The sequence below is a fragment of the Leucopleurus acutus genome, assembly GCF_964270905.1.
Source record: "Leucopleurus acutus genome assembly, chromosome: 5".
NCBI classification, from domain to species: Eukaryota; Metazoa; Chordata; class Mammalia; order Artiodactyla; family Delphinidae; genus Leucopleurus; species Leucopleurus acutus.
Genome location: NC_139147.1, coordinates 70,794,720 through 70,809,081, shown reverse-complemented (window position 1 = coordinate 70,809,081; position 14,362 = coordinate 70,794,720). Strand labels below are relative to the sequence as shown.

General features: G+C 44.1%; 1 protein-coding gene across 1 annotated transcript in view; it reads left to right on the top strand.

Annotated features, from left to right (window-relative positions):
- Window positions 1–14,362, top strand: part of SLC12A8 (solute carrier family 12 member 8) — a gene marked incomplete at both ends in the record, with an annotated part of 130,044 nt that overhangs the window by 31,736 nt on the left and 83,946 nt on the right. Inside the window, one exon of the mRNA XM_082839603.1 lies at window positions 337–568. Coding sequence (XP_082695729.1) covers window positions 337–568 — 232 coding nt within the window. The remainder of the gene's footprint in view (window positions 1–336; window positions 569–14,362) is intronic.

Genomic DNA, 14,362 nt, shown 5'->3' with positions numbered 1-14,362 from the left:
GGCTTTGAGATGGGACTCCCCCTTTGTGCTCCTGTTCTCTATTTAATTCTTCACAGGGGCCTCTATAGGTCTCTTTGGCCCAGAATCCCATCTTCTTCCTTCCATAACCTTTTCATCTTAGTTACCACCGACAATCATTCTCCCCTCTGGATGGTGGGAGAGATGTAGACGAGAAGAAAGAGGGCCCCAGGCAGGACTCCTGAGCAGGAAGGGCTCATTTAACACCCATGATGGTTCCTGGGTGTTGAATTCCGAAGGTGAGCAGGGTCCTCGGTGCCGGGCAGCCCTGCTGCTTTTTTCTCTTGCTGACTCTTCCTACCTCGAATTGCCTGTCAGTGTGTTGCAGGTGCCATGTATATCACTGGCTTCGCTGAATCCATCTCCGATCTGCTGAGCCTCAGGAATCTCTGGGCCGTGCGAGGAATTTCAGTTGCGGTGCTTCTGGCCTTGCTGGGGATTAACCTAGCAGGTGTCAAATGGATAATCCGCCTCCAGCTGCTGCTGCTGCTCCTGCTGGCCGTGTCCACGCTGGACTTTGTGGTGGGCTCTTTCACACACCTGGACCCAGGTAAGCCTTTTGGAGTTCAGCAGATGGCCTTATGGGGGTCTGCACTGCTTTCTAGATGTTTGTAGGTCTGGGTTTGCAAGACGACCCCCAATAGCCTTTACCTGCAGTGAGTGTGTGCTGTTCCCGAGCCGCTGAGGGGTGTGCCATGGTGCAGTTTCAGAGGCCAGAAAGCCCCTCCTCACATAGACATCTTCACCGGGCACATTTCCCATGTTTCTTTCTATTTACTTGCCGTTAAAAAAAAAAAAAAAAGAAAAGAAAATTTAGATAAAGACCAGAATTAAGTAGAACTGGATTTGACAAAGATCAATTCATGAAAGTGATTATACGCAAGAAATAAATTTGAGAGTAGGGAAGGAAATAGATTTTAATTTAATCTGTCATATTTTATTTCTTTTTAAAAAAAGACTTGATGCAAACATAACAAATGTTAACAATTGTCATTTCTGGGAGAGCGGGACAGATATGTGTTTGATTGTCTATAGTTTTCAATATTAAGTTTTTTCAAAACAAAAATATGAATCTATTAACTAAGCTTAAAGAAAGGAAATAAACAGCAGGGTATTCTTTTGTACCATTTGGAAATGGTGTCATATATTGATAATCAATCAATCACTGTTTACTCTAACCCTGGATTTTCTGCAGCCTTGAGGATACATGGCAACTCTAACCCTAAATCCTATGCTTTGACTGAAACGCTATTACCCAAAGTGTCCATAATTTTGTAGCTTTGTGATTTGGGGTGGTTTGGCATCAAAAGTCTTTGTTTCTCTCCAGAGTACGGAACTATTCCTGGGATGCTGTAGGAAAAAGATAACTGCCTGATATTTCACACTCCGGGTACTTTGTCTTTTTATGGCAATAGTGACTAGGCATCTACATTGGAATATGGACAGAGAAAGGGAGCTGGGACCACCAGCTGTGTTAACAAAGAAAAAGGAAAGAGATCCAGAGCACAGACCAGCCACCTCTAATGGTGGTGGTGGCGGCGACGGCCGCTGTATTGGATGAGCACTTCTGTGCCAGGCATTATGGCTAGCACCTCACAGGGCTTATCTCATTATCATAACCTCATGGGGGAGGAACAGTTATACCCATTTAACAGAAGAGGAAAGCGAGGATTATATAATTTGTAGTAACGCATGGCAGATCTGCGTGTGAAACTGGACCTGTTTGACTGTAAAGCTGAGCTCTTTCCTGAGGTGGGAACAATACCACTGTCTTTCTTTGATAGCGGCTCTTCTTTTCCCCTTCAAGGCTGCCCCTGGGGTGTGTTCTAAACAGTCTCGTCTTTCATAAAAGTGTTGGTTGCGGGAAGGTGACAGTTCAGTTGGTACACCCTCATCTGGCTTTATTGCTTTTTCATCTATTAAGATTCTTCTGTGGGAAAAGTCACTCATCTGAGCTCCCTGCATGCCTCCTACCCTCTGGCATCCTGGTCCATCCCCCAGAACCTCCAGACTGCCCCATGATCTAACATCTAAAATGTTAACCCCTGTACATCGGGGAGCCCCCAGGGCCCACTCCAGTGCTAAGGGCCAGTGCAGTGTCCAGCCTGAGCCTTGCAGCTTGCTGAACATTTGGAGCATCTCCACTGGGGGGAAGGAGTGATTTTTTTCCTGGCTTTGCACCACGCTGCAGAGACAGCCCACATCCTGAGAGAGACCTGCTGGCTGTTTGGCCATCAAACTATCAGTGAAGGAGAGAGAGAGAGAGAGAGAGAGAGAGAGAGAGAGAGCGAGAGCGAGAGCGAGAGAGAGCGCACTCCAGACTTCATGCCTGGGTCCTTTCCGCCTGCTGACATGGTTGCTGCAAGAGCATAAGTAGTTAAATTGCACGGTGATGCTACCGGCTTCTTGGAAACCTCCGTGGGCTGTCGTATTTGCCTTCTTGATTAGAAGTTTTCTTGGCTGCTCTTCTGACTTACTCCAAATATTTCTCTTTCCTTCTGGTCAGTACATTACCAGGGTGTAGTGCGAAATGAAATTTATTTTCAATTATTCCCATAGTAACTGGCCCCTCTAGAATCTGTTTTTGGTATCACTGGTGTTTTATATGGGCTGCTTTCTTTGCAGTTAAAAATCCAAACTGAAACTAGACCATAAACCTTCAGAATGGGTTTAGCAGAATTATTTCAACTCTTTTAGAAAATGACATACATGTGGACATTTGAAAAAAAAAACTGGAAGAGAGACTGGAAGGAACTAAGCCCAAGTGTTAACAGTGGTCATCTTTCTGCTGAGATTATGGGTGACTGTATTACCTTGTTTCTACTTTTCCTTCAATTAGTTAGTGCTATTTAAAAAAAATAATAATAGACTTCAGTTTTTAGAACAGTTTTGGGTTTATAGAAAATTAGCACAGAGTACAGAAGTCCCCATATCCTTTCTCTCTCCTTTCCCTACCCATTTCCCCTATCAAACCTTGCATCAGTGTGATACATTTGTTATAATTGGTGAACCAATAGTAACACATTATTATTAACTAAAATTCATGGCTTAGATGAGGATTCATCCTTTGTGTTGTATAGTTCTATGGGTTTTGACAAATATATAATGATATGTATCCATCGTTACGGTATCATACAGAATAGTTGTAATGCCTTAAAAATTCCTGGGCTCCATATATTTCACCCCCGTCCCCTACCCCTAGTCCCGAACTCCTGGCAACCACTGATCTTTTTATTGCCTCTATAATTTTGCCTTTCCTAGAACGTCATATAGTTGAAATCATACAGCATAGAGCCTTTTCAGCCTGGCTCTTTTTCACTAAGCATTATGCAGTCAAGGTTCCTCCATGTCTTTTGTTTTGTTTGTGAGTGTGTGTGTGTGTGTGTGTGTGTGTGTGTGTGTGTGCCTTGGTAGCTCATATCTTTCTGTTACTGAGTAATATTCCATTGTGTAGGTGTACTACAGTTTGTTTTTTGTTTTTGGTCCGTTCACCTATTGAAGGACACTTTTGTTGCTTCCAGCTTTTGGCAATTATGAATAAGACTTCTATAAACATTTGTATGCAGGTTTTTAATGAAGATGTAACTTTTAAGCCCATTTGAATAAATACCTAGGAGCATGGTTGCTAGATCGTATGATAAGACTATATTTGCCTTTGTAAGAAACTGCCAAACTGTCTTCCAAAGTAGCTGTACTGTTTTGCATTCCCATTAGCAACAAATGAGAGTTCCTGTTGCTCCACATCCTCGTCAGCATTTGGTGGTGTCAGTTTCTTGGATCTTAGCCGTTCTGATAGGGGCATAGTGATATCTCATTGTTACTTTAATTTGTAATTCCCTAGGATATATGATATTGAGCATGTTTTCATATGCTTATTTGACATCTGTATATCATTTTGGGTGAGGTCCCATTTTTTAATTGGGTTGTCCTCTTATTGTTGAGTTTTAAGAAGTCTTTATATTTTGGATATAAGCCCTTTATCAGATATATGTTTTACAAATGTTTTTCACAGTCTGTGGCTTGTCTTTTCATTCTTTTAGCAGAGCCTTTTGCAGAGCAGAAGTTTCTAATTGTAATGAAGTCTAACACCAGTTTTTTTCTTTCTTGGATTATGCACTTGCTGGTGTACCTAAAAACTCACTACTAAACCCCAAATCACCTAGATTTTCTTCTATGTTATCTTCTAGAAGGTTTATAATTTTGTGTTTTACATTTAGGTCTACGATCCATTTTGAGTTAATTTTTGTGGAAAATATACGGTGAATATCTAGGTTTTTTTTTTTTTTTTTGGCATGTGGACGTTCAGTCGTTCCAGCACCGTTTGTTAAAAAGACTATCCTGTTTTCATTGAATTGCCTTTGCTCCTTTGTCAAAGATCAGTTACCTGTATTTGTGTGAGTCTATTTCTGGGCTCTTTGTTCTGTTTTATTGCTCTATTTATCTATTCTCCAGTACCACTCTTTTATGATTATTATAGCTTTATAGTGAGTCTTAGAGGTGGGTAGTGTCAGTCCTCCAACTTTGTCCTTTTTCACTAGTGTTATTTTTAAGGTCAGGAAAAAAAAGTTTTTGAAATACTTTTAAGTGTAACTTTATTCCTTTCCCTTTCCTTAAATATAAATGACTTTAAAGATCCAAACAATCTTAAATGTATAAAGTAAAAATGTAGGAAGTGAAAAAAAAAACAAACCCTCCATTTCCCCACTTCTACTCCCCAGAGGGAGATTGGTAGGTATTCATTGCTATTGCTTTTGAACAGATTACCCCCAAATTTAGTGGCACAGAACAACAATAAACACTTATTATTTCTTGCCTTTTCTGTGGGCCAGGAATTTGGGTATAGCTTGGTCAATGGTTCTGGCTCAGGGTTTCTCATGAGGTTCAGGGGCTGCGGACATATGAAGGCTTAACTGGAGCTGGTGGATCTGACTGGCAAGTTTTATTGGTTGTTGGCAGGAGGCTTCAGTTCCTCTCCATGTGGTCCTTTCCAGAGAGCTGCTTAAGTGTCCTCAAGTCATGGGGTGACCGGATTCCTCAAGAACAAATGAGAGAGTGAGAGAGCGAGGGAGGGAGGGAGGGAGGCGGGGGGGGGGGATAGAGAGAGAGAGAGAATGCGTTATCCTTTTTATGATCTAGCCTCAGAAATCACATAGCAGCACTTTTACCACAAGCTATTTGTTAGAAATGAGTTACTTAGGCCCTCATTCAAAGAGAGGGGATTTAGTTTCCACCTTTTGAATGGAGAAGTATCAAAGAATTTGCAGACACATTTCAAAACCACAACAGTTAATTTTAAAATCAGAAAACAAATTACATACACTTGTCAAATTTTAGTTTTTCTTTTATTTCAAAGACCACATTAATGTTTTTATGTTGTAAAAAATTTTTTTAATTCGAAATATAAAGCAAAAAGTGAAAGCTCTTTCCCCTTACTCCATTTCCGCACTGCCATCCCCAGAGGGAGATTGGTGAACATCCTTCCAGTCTATTTTCTATACATGTACAAGCACATACGCACATGTGCACATACATAAACGTATAAACATAGTTCTTTGTAAAAATGTAATTCTGCATTGTCTTGCTGCTCCTTCTCTCCCAACCAATAACGTATCCTGGATACCCTGCAATGTCAGTACATTTAGGATTCCCTCATTTTTTTTTAACGCCTGCCTAGTCTTCCATATTCCATATAAAACATTAATTTATTGATGGATACTTAGGTTTTTCCAGTGTGTTGTTGTTACAAGTTGCTGACGTGAATATCCTTGTGCAAAATTTGAAGGACTGTTTCTGGAGGATCAAGGCTTATCAGTAGAACTCATAGGACATCGATCAAGCACATTTAAAATTTTTTTGGGTTCTACCAAATGGCCTTGAAATAATATTTTTCCACTCTGAACTCCCAGTAACCGTATGTTAAGAGTTATTGATTCCCCAAACCCTTGACAGTATTGGATATGTTCAATCTTTTAAATGTCTGCCATGTGATGGGCACAAATGGTGATCTTCTTAAAAATTTGCTTTTCTTAAATCATTAATGAGGGTAATATTATTCATATTTTTATTGCCACTTGTATTTAGTTTTCTTTGAATTGTCTGTACTCTTTCCCTATTTTTCCTTTAGATTTTCATACTTTTTAATGATTTATAGCTCTTCTACCTTAGCAATTAATTTAACATAAAACAGATATTTGTTTGGCTTTATATCAGTCTAGACAATGTTTGTTATATATGTTGAAAAAATTCTCCTAACATGTCATTTGTTCTTTTAAAATTAATTTTTATATGTAGTAAAGTAATACAGCTAGTAAAAATACTAATTTTTGAGTCATATCGTGTACTCTGATTGCTTTCTTTTTGTATATTTTTCAGCTTTTCCTAAAATTAAATTTACTCCGTGTATTAGTTTCATAAAACTGCTTTAACAAATTACCACAAACTTGGTGACTTAAAACAATAGAAATTTATTCCCTCACAGTTTTGGAGGCTCAGAGTCTGAAATCAAGGTGTTGGCAGGGCCGCACTCCCTTCAAAGTCTGTGGAGAATGCTTCCTTGTCTCTTCTAGCTTCTGATGGCTCCAGGAGTTCCTTGGCTTGTGGCTGCCTCATCCAGTCTCTGCCTCTGTCCTCACGTGGCTTTCTCCTCCTCTTATCTCTCCTCTGTGTGTATCTTATAAGGAAAACTTGTCACTGGAAATGGGTCCAACTTGGATAATCCAGGATAATCTCATCTCAAGAGCCTTAATTATATCTGCATAGACCTTTTTTTCTTTCCATATAAGGTCACATTCACAGGTTCCCAGCATTAGGACGTGGGCATATCTTTTGGGGGTCCACCAGTCAACCCACTACATTCCATTTTTTCATTTGCTTTCTTTTCTAGGTGATTATCGCTATTCTAAAAAATTCTCTGTAGAGCTTTCAAATACTTATAGGCATTTTCCTCAGTGCTCCCTATGTTATGTTTCTCTTGGAGACTCCCTCCTCATTGTTCTTCTCCTGGATGGACAGTCTCGGGCCTGATCACCGCTCTTATACTGGTACTTGCCTTCCCTGCTCCCTGGTGTTGGTCCCTGTTGTCTGGATCCCAGATCATCCTCTTCTGTCTACAATGGAATATGTCACTTTTCCACTTTCACATGTGATTGGTAGGAGATATAAAAATGTAGGCTGAAAATCATTTTCCCTTATGTAATATTGTGATTTATAATAAGATATGTATGTATTTGGTCTTCATCCATTTCTGGCATAGAGCTCCTAAAAACCTTAGAATTTCCAGTGGTGAGAACTATAAGGTATCTTTTTTTATGTTAATGAGGTGACTTTTGGAAAGCACCTCAGGATGGGGGCTGGTTGCCAGTGGAGCCAACCTTGTGATCTGGGGGTTGGAACTTTCAGGGCCCCCCCTCCCCCACCTCAGGGGAGAGAAGAGTGGTTGGAGATTGAGTTCAAACGCCAGTGACCAGTGATCTAATCAGTCATGCCTGTGTAGCGAAGCCTCCGTAAAAACCTTAAAGGACTGGGTGTGAAGAGCTTCTGGGTTGGCAAACACATGGAGATGAGGAGACAGTGGCTTTCAGAGAGAGCATGGAAGCTCCGTACCTTGCCCTGTGCGTCTCTTCCATCTGACTGTTCTTGAGTTATATCCCTTTGTAGTAAACCGGTGATCTACTAAGAAACATGTTTCTCTGAGTTCTGTGAGCCACTCTAGCAAACTAACTGAACCCAAGGAAGGGATCTTTGAAACCTCCAATAGCCTGTGGGTCAGAAGCACAGGTGACAGACAGCCTGGACTTGTGAGTGCCATCTGAAGGGGAGGGGACAGCCTTGTAGGATGGAGCCCTTAGTTGTGGGATCTGATGCTGTCTCCAGGTAGATAGTGTCAGAATTAAGTTGAATTGTGGGAGACCACACTGAATTGCCAGAGGATTGCTTGCTGTGGGGAAATAAACATGAATCATGAATTTTGAAGTCATTGTTGCTCTACCTTCTACCATTCAGCAGCATCTAGGAGTTTAGTGCCATTCTGATTTCTCCTCTTGGTAGGTAACCTGTTTCTTCTCCTCAAAGCGCTTAAGATCTTCCCTTTACCCTGAGATTTAAAATTGCATAATGAAATTTTTTTATTAATTGGACCAAGCGCTTTCCATTTGGAATTTTCAGTGATTTCTGGGACAGTTTCTTCTTTGTTTTCTCTGGCTTTGTTTTTTAAAATTTTCTTGAATTCTGGCTCGTTGGATAGATATTGGAGCGCATGGTTTGAACCTTCTGTTATCATTATATTTCTAATCTTTCTTCTATAGTTTATTCCTTTTTTTCCACCCTACTTTATGGGAGAGTTCCTCACCTTTACTTACAACCTTTTAACTGAATTTTTGGTTTTGGCTATCCTTAATTTCCAAGAGCTCTTTGTTGCTCTCTGTTAATTTTAAAATCATATCCTGTTCTTGTTTTATGGTTATAATATCTCCTTTTGACTCTTTCAACCTATAAATTATAGGGGTTTTATTTTCTTTTGAAATTTTGTTCCCCTCTCTATATCACCTGTTTTTTTTCCAGGCTTCTTTGTTTCTGTTAGATCCTGTTTTGTTTTCTGAGTTAATTGCTGCAAGCTTTCTCCAAAGCTCTCTTACAGTCCTTGGTCGTTCCTTCTTTTTTAAGAAAGAGGCCCTGAGAGGCTGATTCGAAGTTCTCCGTGCAGAGTGGGTGGCGGTTGGCAGGAGGGCATCACTGTGGGGGGATCCTGTGGCAAAGTGGGCTCTTTCATCAGAAGTCTCCCAAATGTCAGTTTCTGTAGGTCTTTCCTCTGGTGCAGTTCATATTCTCCAGAAAGTTCTCCAGTCTCCTGCCAGGGGCACGCCGGGCTGCCACAGTCCTGAGAGCAGGGTGGAGGTGGGGGACAGTGCTGGGGGCCTCATGTTCGGGATGCACACTTCCCTTTAGTCTGGTGTTTTTCACCTGGCACGTCCTCCCCTCCACTCAAACCACTGTGACGTATCTCATCCTTACATCTCAAGCCTCTGTGTCATATCTCTTATATCATCTCCAAGCTTCCCCTGAGAGTGGATATTCTCATCACCTCCATTTCCTCACCTCCTGACTCCTTAGCCTGCAGGCAGGCAGCTCGGGGCCTCTTCCTTTCCCACCTCCTCGCCTGTTTCTTCCAAAACATGCATCATTGCACAAGGCTCTGTGGAGACACAGAGCTCCATTACTGTAAAAAGCTAAACAGCATGATGACTTAATTTAAACAAGGTACTGTCAAGCATTTGCTTGGCTTAAAGTTCCTACAATACCGTTTTCTTGGATTATATTTTCATTTATGTGAGATGAGCGTCATGCCAAAATGATTTTATTGCTGGAGAAGTCAGGCCGATAGAGAGAAAATACGTTTTAGAAAATAAAGTGACATGTGGCACATTTTAATTCTTTGTTCTACATTTAAAAATGAAATGGTGCATCTCCAAGCCTCACTTTTTGGCTCTCTAGGAAGACTGCTGCCTGGCCCAGCTCTTCAGTACCCTCCACTCCCACGCCCATGTTGTACACGCCGGTCTGCCTTGGCCACCTCCACTGGGGTGGCTTGCTGGGCAGTGCACAGCCGTGGCCAGCACGGCTTCCCTCGTGCTGAGCCGGCAGGTGGGAGCTGGTTCTGCTTGGTGAGGGAGGGGGCTTGTGCTTGCTTGTAAGAAGGCCAGGGCCACAGCTCAGGAGCTATAAAAGGAGTGGGTCCAACATGCTTGACTCTGCTGTCTGTGAAATTTCCCAAATCCAGAACCTCTCGATCCGCAAATCCAGAACCTTTGCTCTTTCTTATTCTTGACCCCTTTCGCACCATTGACAGCTGTCTCAGTCTATTCAGGCTGCTGTAACAAAGTACCGTAGACTGGGCGGCTTATAAATACCAGGTATTAATTTCTCACAGTTTCAGAGCTGGAAGTCCAAGGCACCGGCAGATTTGATGTGTGGCGCAGGCGTGCTTCCTGCTTCGTAGACAGCTGTCTTCTCACTGTGTCCTCGCCTGCAGGAAGGGTGAGGAAGCCCTTTGGGGTCTCTTTTATAAGGGCATTGATCCCATTCATGAGGATTCCACCTTCGTGAACTAATCACCTCCCAGAGGCCTCGCCTCCTAATGCCATCACATTGAGGGTTAGGTTTCAGCATGTGAATTTGGAGGTGGGGAGACACCGACCTTCAGTCTTCCTATTTCTTCTAGGACACAGCACTGTCTTGGCTCTCCTTTTAGTCTTCCTGTCCCCTGACGTGGGCAGGGGGCCCAGGGTCAGTCCTCTGCCGTCAGTATTTCTCTCTGTGCTCTCTCCTCCAGAGAGCCTTCCGCCATCACTGACGCTCAGGTGGCTCTCACCTGCCTCTCCAGCTTCCTTGAACTCAGCTCCCGTAGCACCAGCTCCTAGTGGATCACTACCTGGATGTCTGAACGTCACCTTGAATTAGAGACAAGCAAGACTGAACTACTCAATTTCTTTCTCTTCCCTTTATTTATTGTCTCCTCCTCACCCTCTCCCCCCACAAAAAACAATAAGCAAATAATTAGCTTATCTTCTGAATATCCCCAAGCCTGGAAAGCTTGGTGTTAACTTTTATTTCTCTGTCTAGGTTAAATCCTCCTATCTTTTTCAATCCCACAGCTCTCACCTTAGATCAGCAGATATCATTTCTTACGTGGGCCACTTAGATGATTTGCAAATCTAACTTGATCCCTCCAGAACCTTCCTACCATCTCCTATAGGCAACCAACATCTCCTATGTACTGAAGCCAGATTACTTTTCCTAAAACAGTGCTTTGCTTATGTTGCTCCCCGGCTTAAACATCTCCAGTAGTCTTCTATGGACTATAGGACAAAACCCAAACCCGTTTGGTTTTCATTCAGTAAGCTTCATTATTTCATTCAATAAGCGCTAAATTACTTATTTGGTTGTATCTCCAGCTTGGCACCTCTCTGAACCCTCTTCTTCCCCAGAATATGTCTACTCGCTGGTTTATAAATACGTATGAATGCACCTCTGTTTCTATTTCTGGAATTTTCTTTGCCACGCTCTATTTAACCTAAGTTCTTGCTCTTGGATGAAATAGTAGGGGAGAAGGTACAAGCAGATGACACGGTCTAAAATCTAGGAGCCTCTGTGGGGCCTGAGCAACGTCAGATGTTCTGAGCCTCGGTTTTCTCATCGGCGAAAATGAGGATAAAAGTAATGTTTACATCTCCAGGTTACCTTCCTGCCCAGCTCAGTGCGGCGGCCAGGCCCGGGGAGTTCAGTTGAGGTAAGAGGCTGCAGCAGTCTGCTCAGACCTCCCGGGATGTTCAGGAGGGCATTTGAGACTCTGGTTCCTCATTAAAATTTTTTAAATATACTGATGAAGTACTTCAACTCTACAGGAAATAATATAACAGATACTTATCTATCCACACCCCAAACTTCATGGATAATATTTTGCCAGTTTTGCTTCAGATCTCTATTAAAAATAAAAATAAATGAAGCATTACAGACATAGTTTAAGCTGCACTTTTAACCACTCCCTCTTCTCCCCAGGCGGCCACTATCCTGAGGCTGATGTATGTCCTGGCTGTACGTTTTAATTTTTCCACCGTATGTAGACAGTTGATTTCTACTGTTGTTTAGTGTTTGTTATATACATTTAATCATACTGCATGGATCCTTGCATTTGATAAATATTTGAATGGTAGATGCATGAATTATCTTGTAGTTTGCTTTTCTCAGCCAACATGTTTTTGAGATTTATCCATGTTATGACGTGTCATTTCATTTAGTTTAATTGCTCACAGTGTCATGGGAGACTCAGACGAGTAAACCGTTACTGAGCAGTGGCAAGTAATATGACAGGGGTTTACACAGGGAACCTGGGAGCTTCTGGGGGTGGGGTGAGGCTCTCAACCCAGCCTGAGAGTCAGGAAAGGAGATTCCCTCCGAGCTGAGTGTTGAGGGGAGACAGGATTTAGCCAGCAGAAGAAGAGAAGGAAGCACATCTTGCAAGAAGGGCAGCTTATACAAAGACCCAAGAGAGTTATATGTTATTAAACAGTGAGAGCGCTCAGGGTGTGAGGAGAGGCAGAACCAGCTCACGGAAGGCCTTGTCTGCCAAGCTAAGGGACTTGGGGTTTATCTATTTTTTCTTTTTCTTTTTTAAAATTTTTGGCTGCATTGGGTCTTCATTGCTGCACATGGGCTTTCTCTAATTGTGGCGAGCGGGGGCTACTCTTCGTTGTGCGCGGGCTTCTCATTGCGGTGGCTTCTCTTGTTGCGGAGCGCGAGCTCTAGGCACGCGGTCTTCAGTATTTGCAGCACGCGGGCTCAGTAGTTGTGGCTCACGGGCTCTAGAGCGCAGGCTCAGTAATTGTGGTGCACGGGCTTAGTTGCTCCACGGCATGTGGGATCTTCCCGGACCAGGGCCCGAACCCATATCCCCTGCATTTGCAGGCGGATTCTCCACTGCGCCACCAGGCAAGCCCAAAATGTGTGTTCTTTACGCAAGAATACACCCCAGAAACTCTTCAGGTGACTGTTCCCTGTTCCACTCAGGGTGTAATGAACACATAAATGCTTTGGCTGTTCTCTGGAACTCGCTGTCGGCTTGCACTTGTGGCCACTGAGAAGAGACTTGGGACCTTCCTGGGAAGCACAGTGCCTGGCATTTAGCAGACGCTGAGTAAATATTTGTGCAGGAATGAGCACACTGAGTGCAAGATGGTGATGCCACACTGCAGCCTCTTCTGCCCCAGCATATGAAGATGGCTCGTCTGCAGACACCCTCACTCTGGAACATCTGCCCGGGGGCCCCCTTTCCTGGGGCCCCATTCTCCTCCTGAGATGAAGACAGTGGCCCAGCTGCCACCATGACCCTGTAGCATCATCCTCCCGCCTGGGCAGCTTCCCGAGCCTTCCTTGTGGGCTTCTCTCCCTCCACGTGCGAGGGCATCTCTGCAGGGCTGCGTGGCTTTGCTGGGAAGGGTTTTCCAGGCACCGCTGAGGAAGGCCTGCCTGGAGGGGCCCTGCAGTGCCCAGGATGGCCTCTGTGTGGAGTCGTGATTCTGGCTGTTTGTTTTCTGGCCTCTGAGGGCTGGGGAGCCTTGTCCCAGGGCAGCTCCCTCAGCCTTTCCTCTCCGCCCACAGAGGGACTAGGAGGAAACCTGGACTCCTTCATGCAGAATGGTTGGTGGAGTCCTGGCGTCTGCATTTTACTTATGAGGCGGTGCCTTATACACACCATCTCATGTAACCCTCACAGGTGACCCTGTGAGGGAGGCTGGGCGGGCTTATTTTCTCCGTCTCAGATGCAGGAACAGCGGCCCCGAGAGGTGAAGTAATTTCCAAGAACCCAGGCCTTGGTACCCAGCCCCTTTCCTGGTCCAGCAGAGAGGGAACAATGTCTTCTCAGCCCTGCTGATGAGCTCTTTAAATGAGGGCCCCGGCCTCTGTCCCTGAGGTTCTCGACCCTGCCTGCGCATTAGAAGCGCCAGGGAAGCCTCAGGGAAAAACAGAATCCCAGGCCTCACGCCAGACCAAGTGGATCAGCATCACTGGGGCGGGGCCTCTTGGTCTGTATCTTTCAAGTGTTCTCGATAATTCCATGTGCAGCCAGGGTTAAGAGCCCTGGTCACGCAGGCCTCTTTGACTCAGGCTCAGCGGAGTAAAAACCAAACATGACGGGCCAAGCACCTCACTGCTCAGGCTGGCAGAGTCCTGGAGACCAGACTGAAGAACTCACTCTTCACCCCTGAAGGCGAGGGCCTTCTCCTCTTTCCTCTTTGTTTCTCACTTGACCAGCAGTCAGCCAAGGGCCGTACATGTGGCAGAACCTGCTTATTTGTGTGTATGGATGTAATGAGCGCCAGCTCTGTGTCAGATACTTCACACAAACTATTCTATTTTATGCTTGAAACAGCCTAGTACTGTGGGTGAGATGGTTATTCCCATTTTACAGACAAGGAAGTTGAAGTCCTGAGAGGTTATGCGACTTTCCTGAGATTGCAGTCAGTGGCTCAGCTAAACTGTGAACCCAGAACTCTGGGCTCCAAAGTGCTATTCCATGGTGCTTCCAGTTACTTCCTGGCTCTGGGCATACCCTCGGAGGAAGGTGGTGGAATTGTTCTCCTCCACCAAGAATTCTCTACTGCTCCCTTTCTCCTGAAGTTCAAGGGGGTCTGACACCCTGTCAACCTCTGTGGGCCCTCTCCTGCCTGCTCAGAACTATGAGGACTCAGGGCTTCCCTGGCGGCGCAGTGGTTAAGAATCCACCTGCCAATGCAGGGGACACGGTTTCGAGCCCTGGTCCGGGAAGATCCCACATGCCGCGGAGCAACTA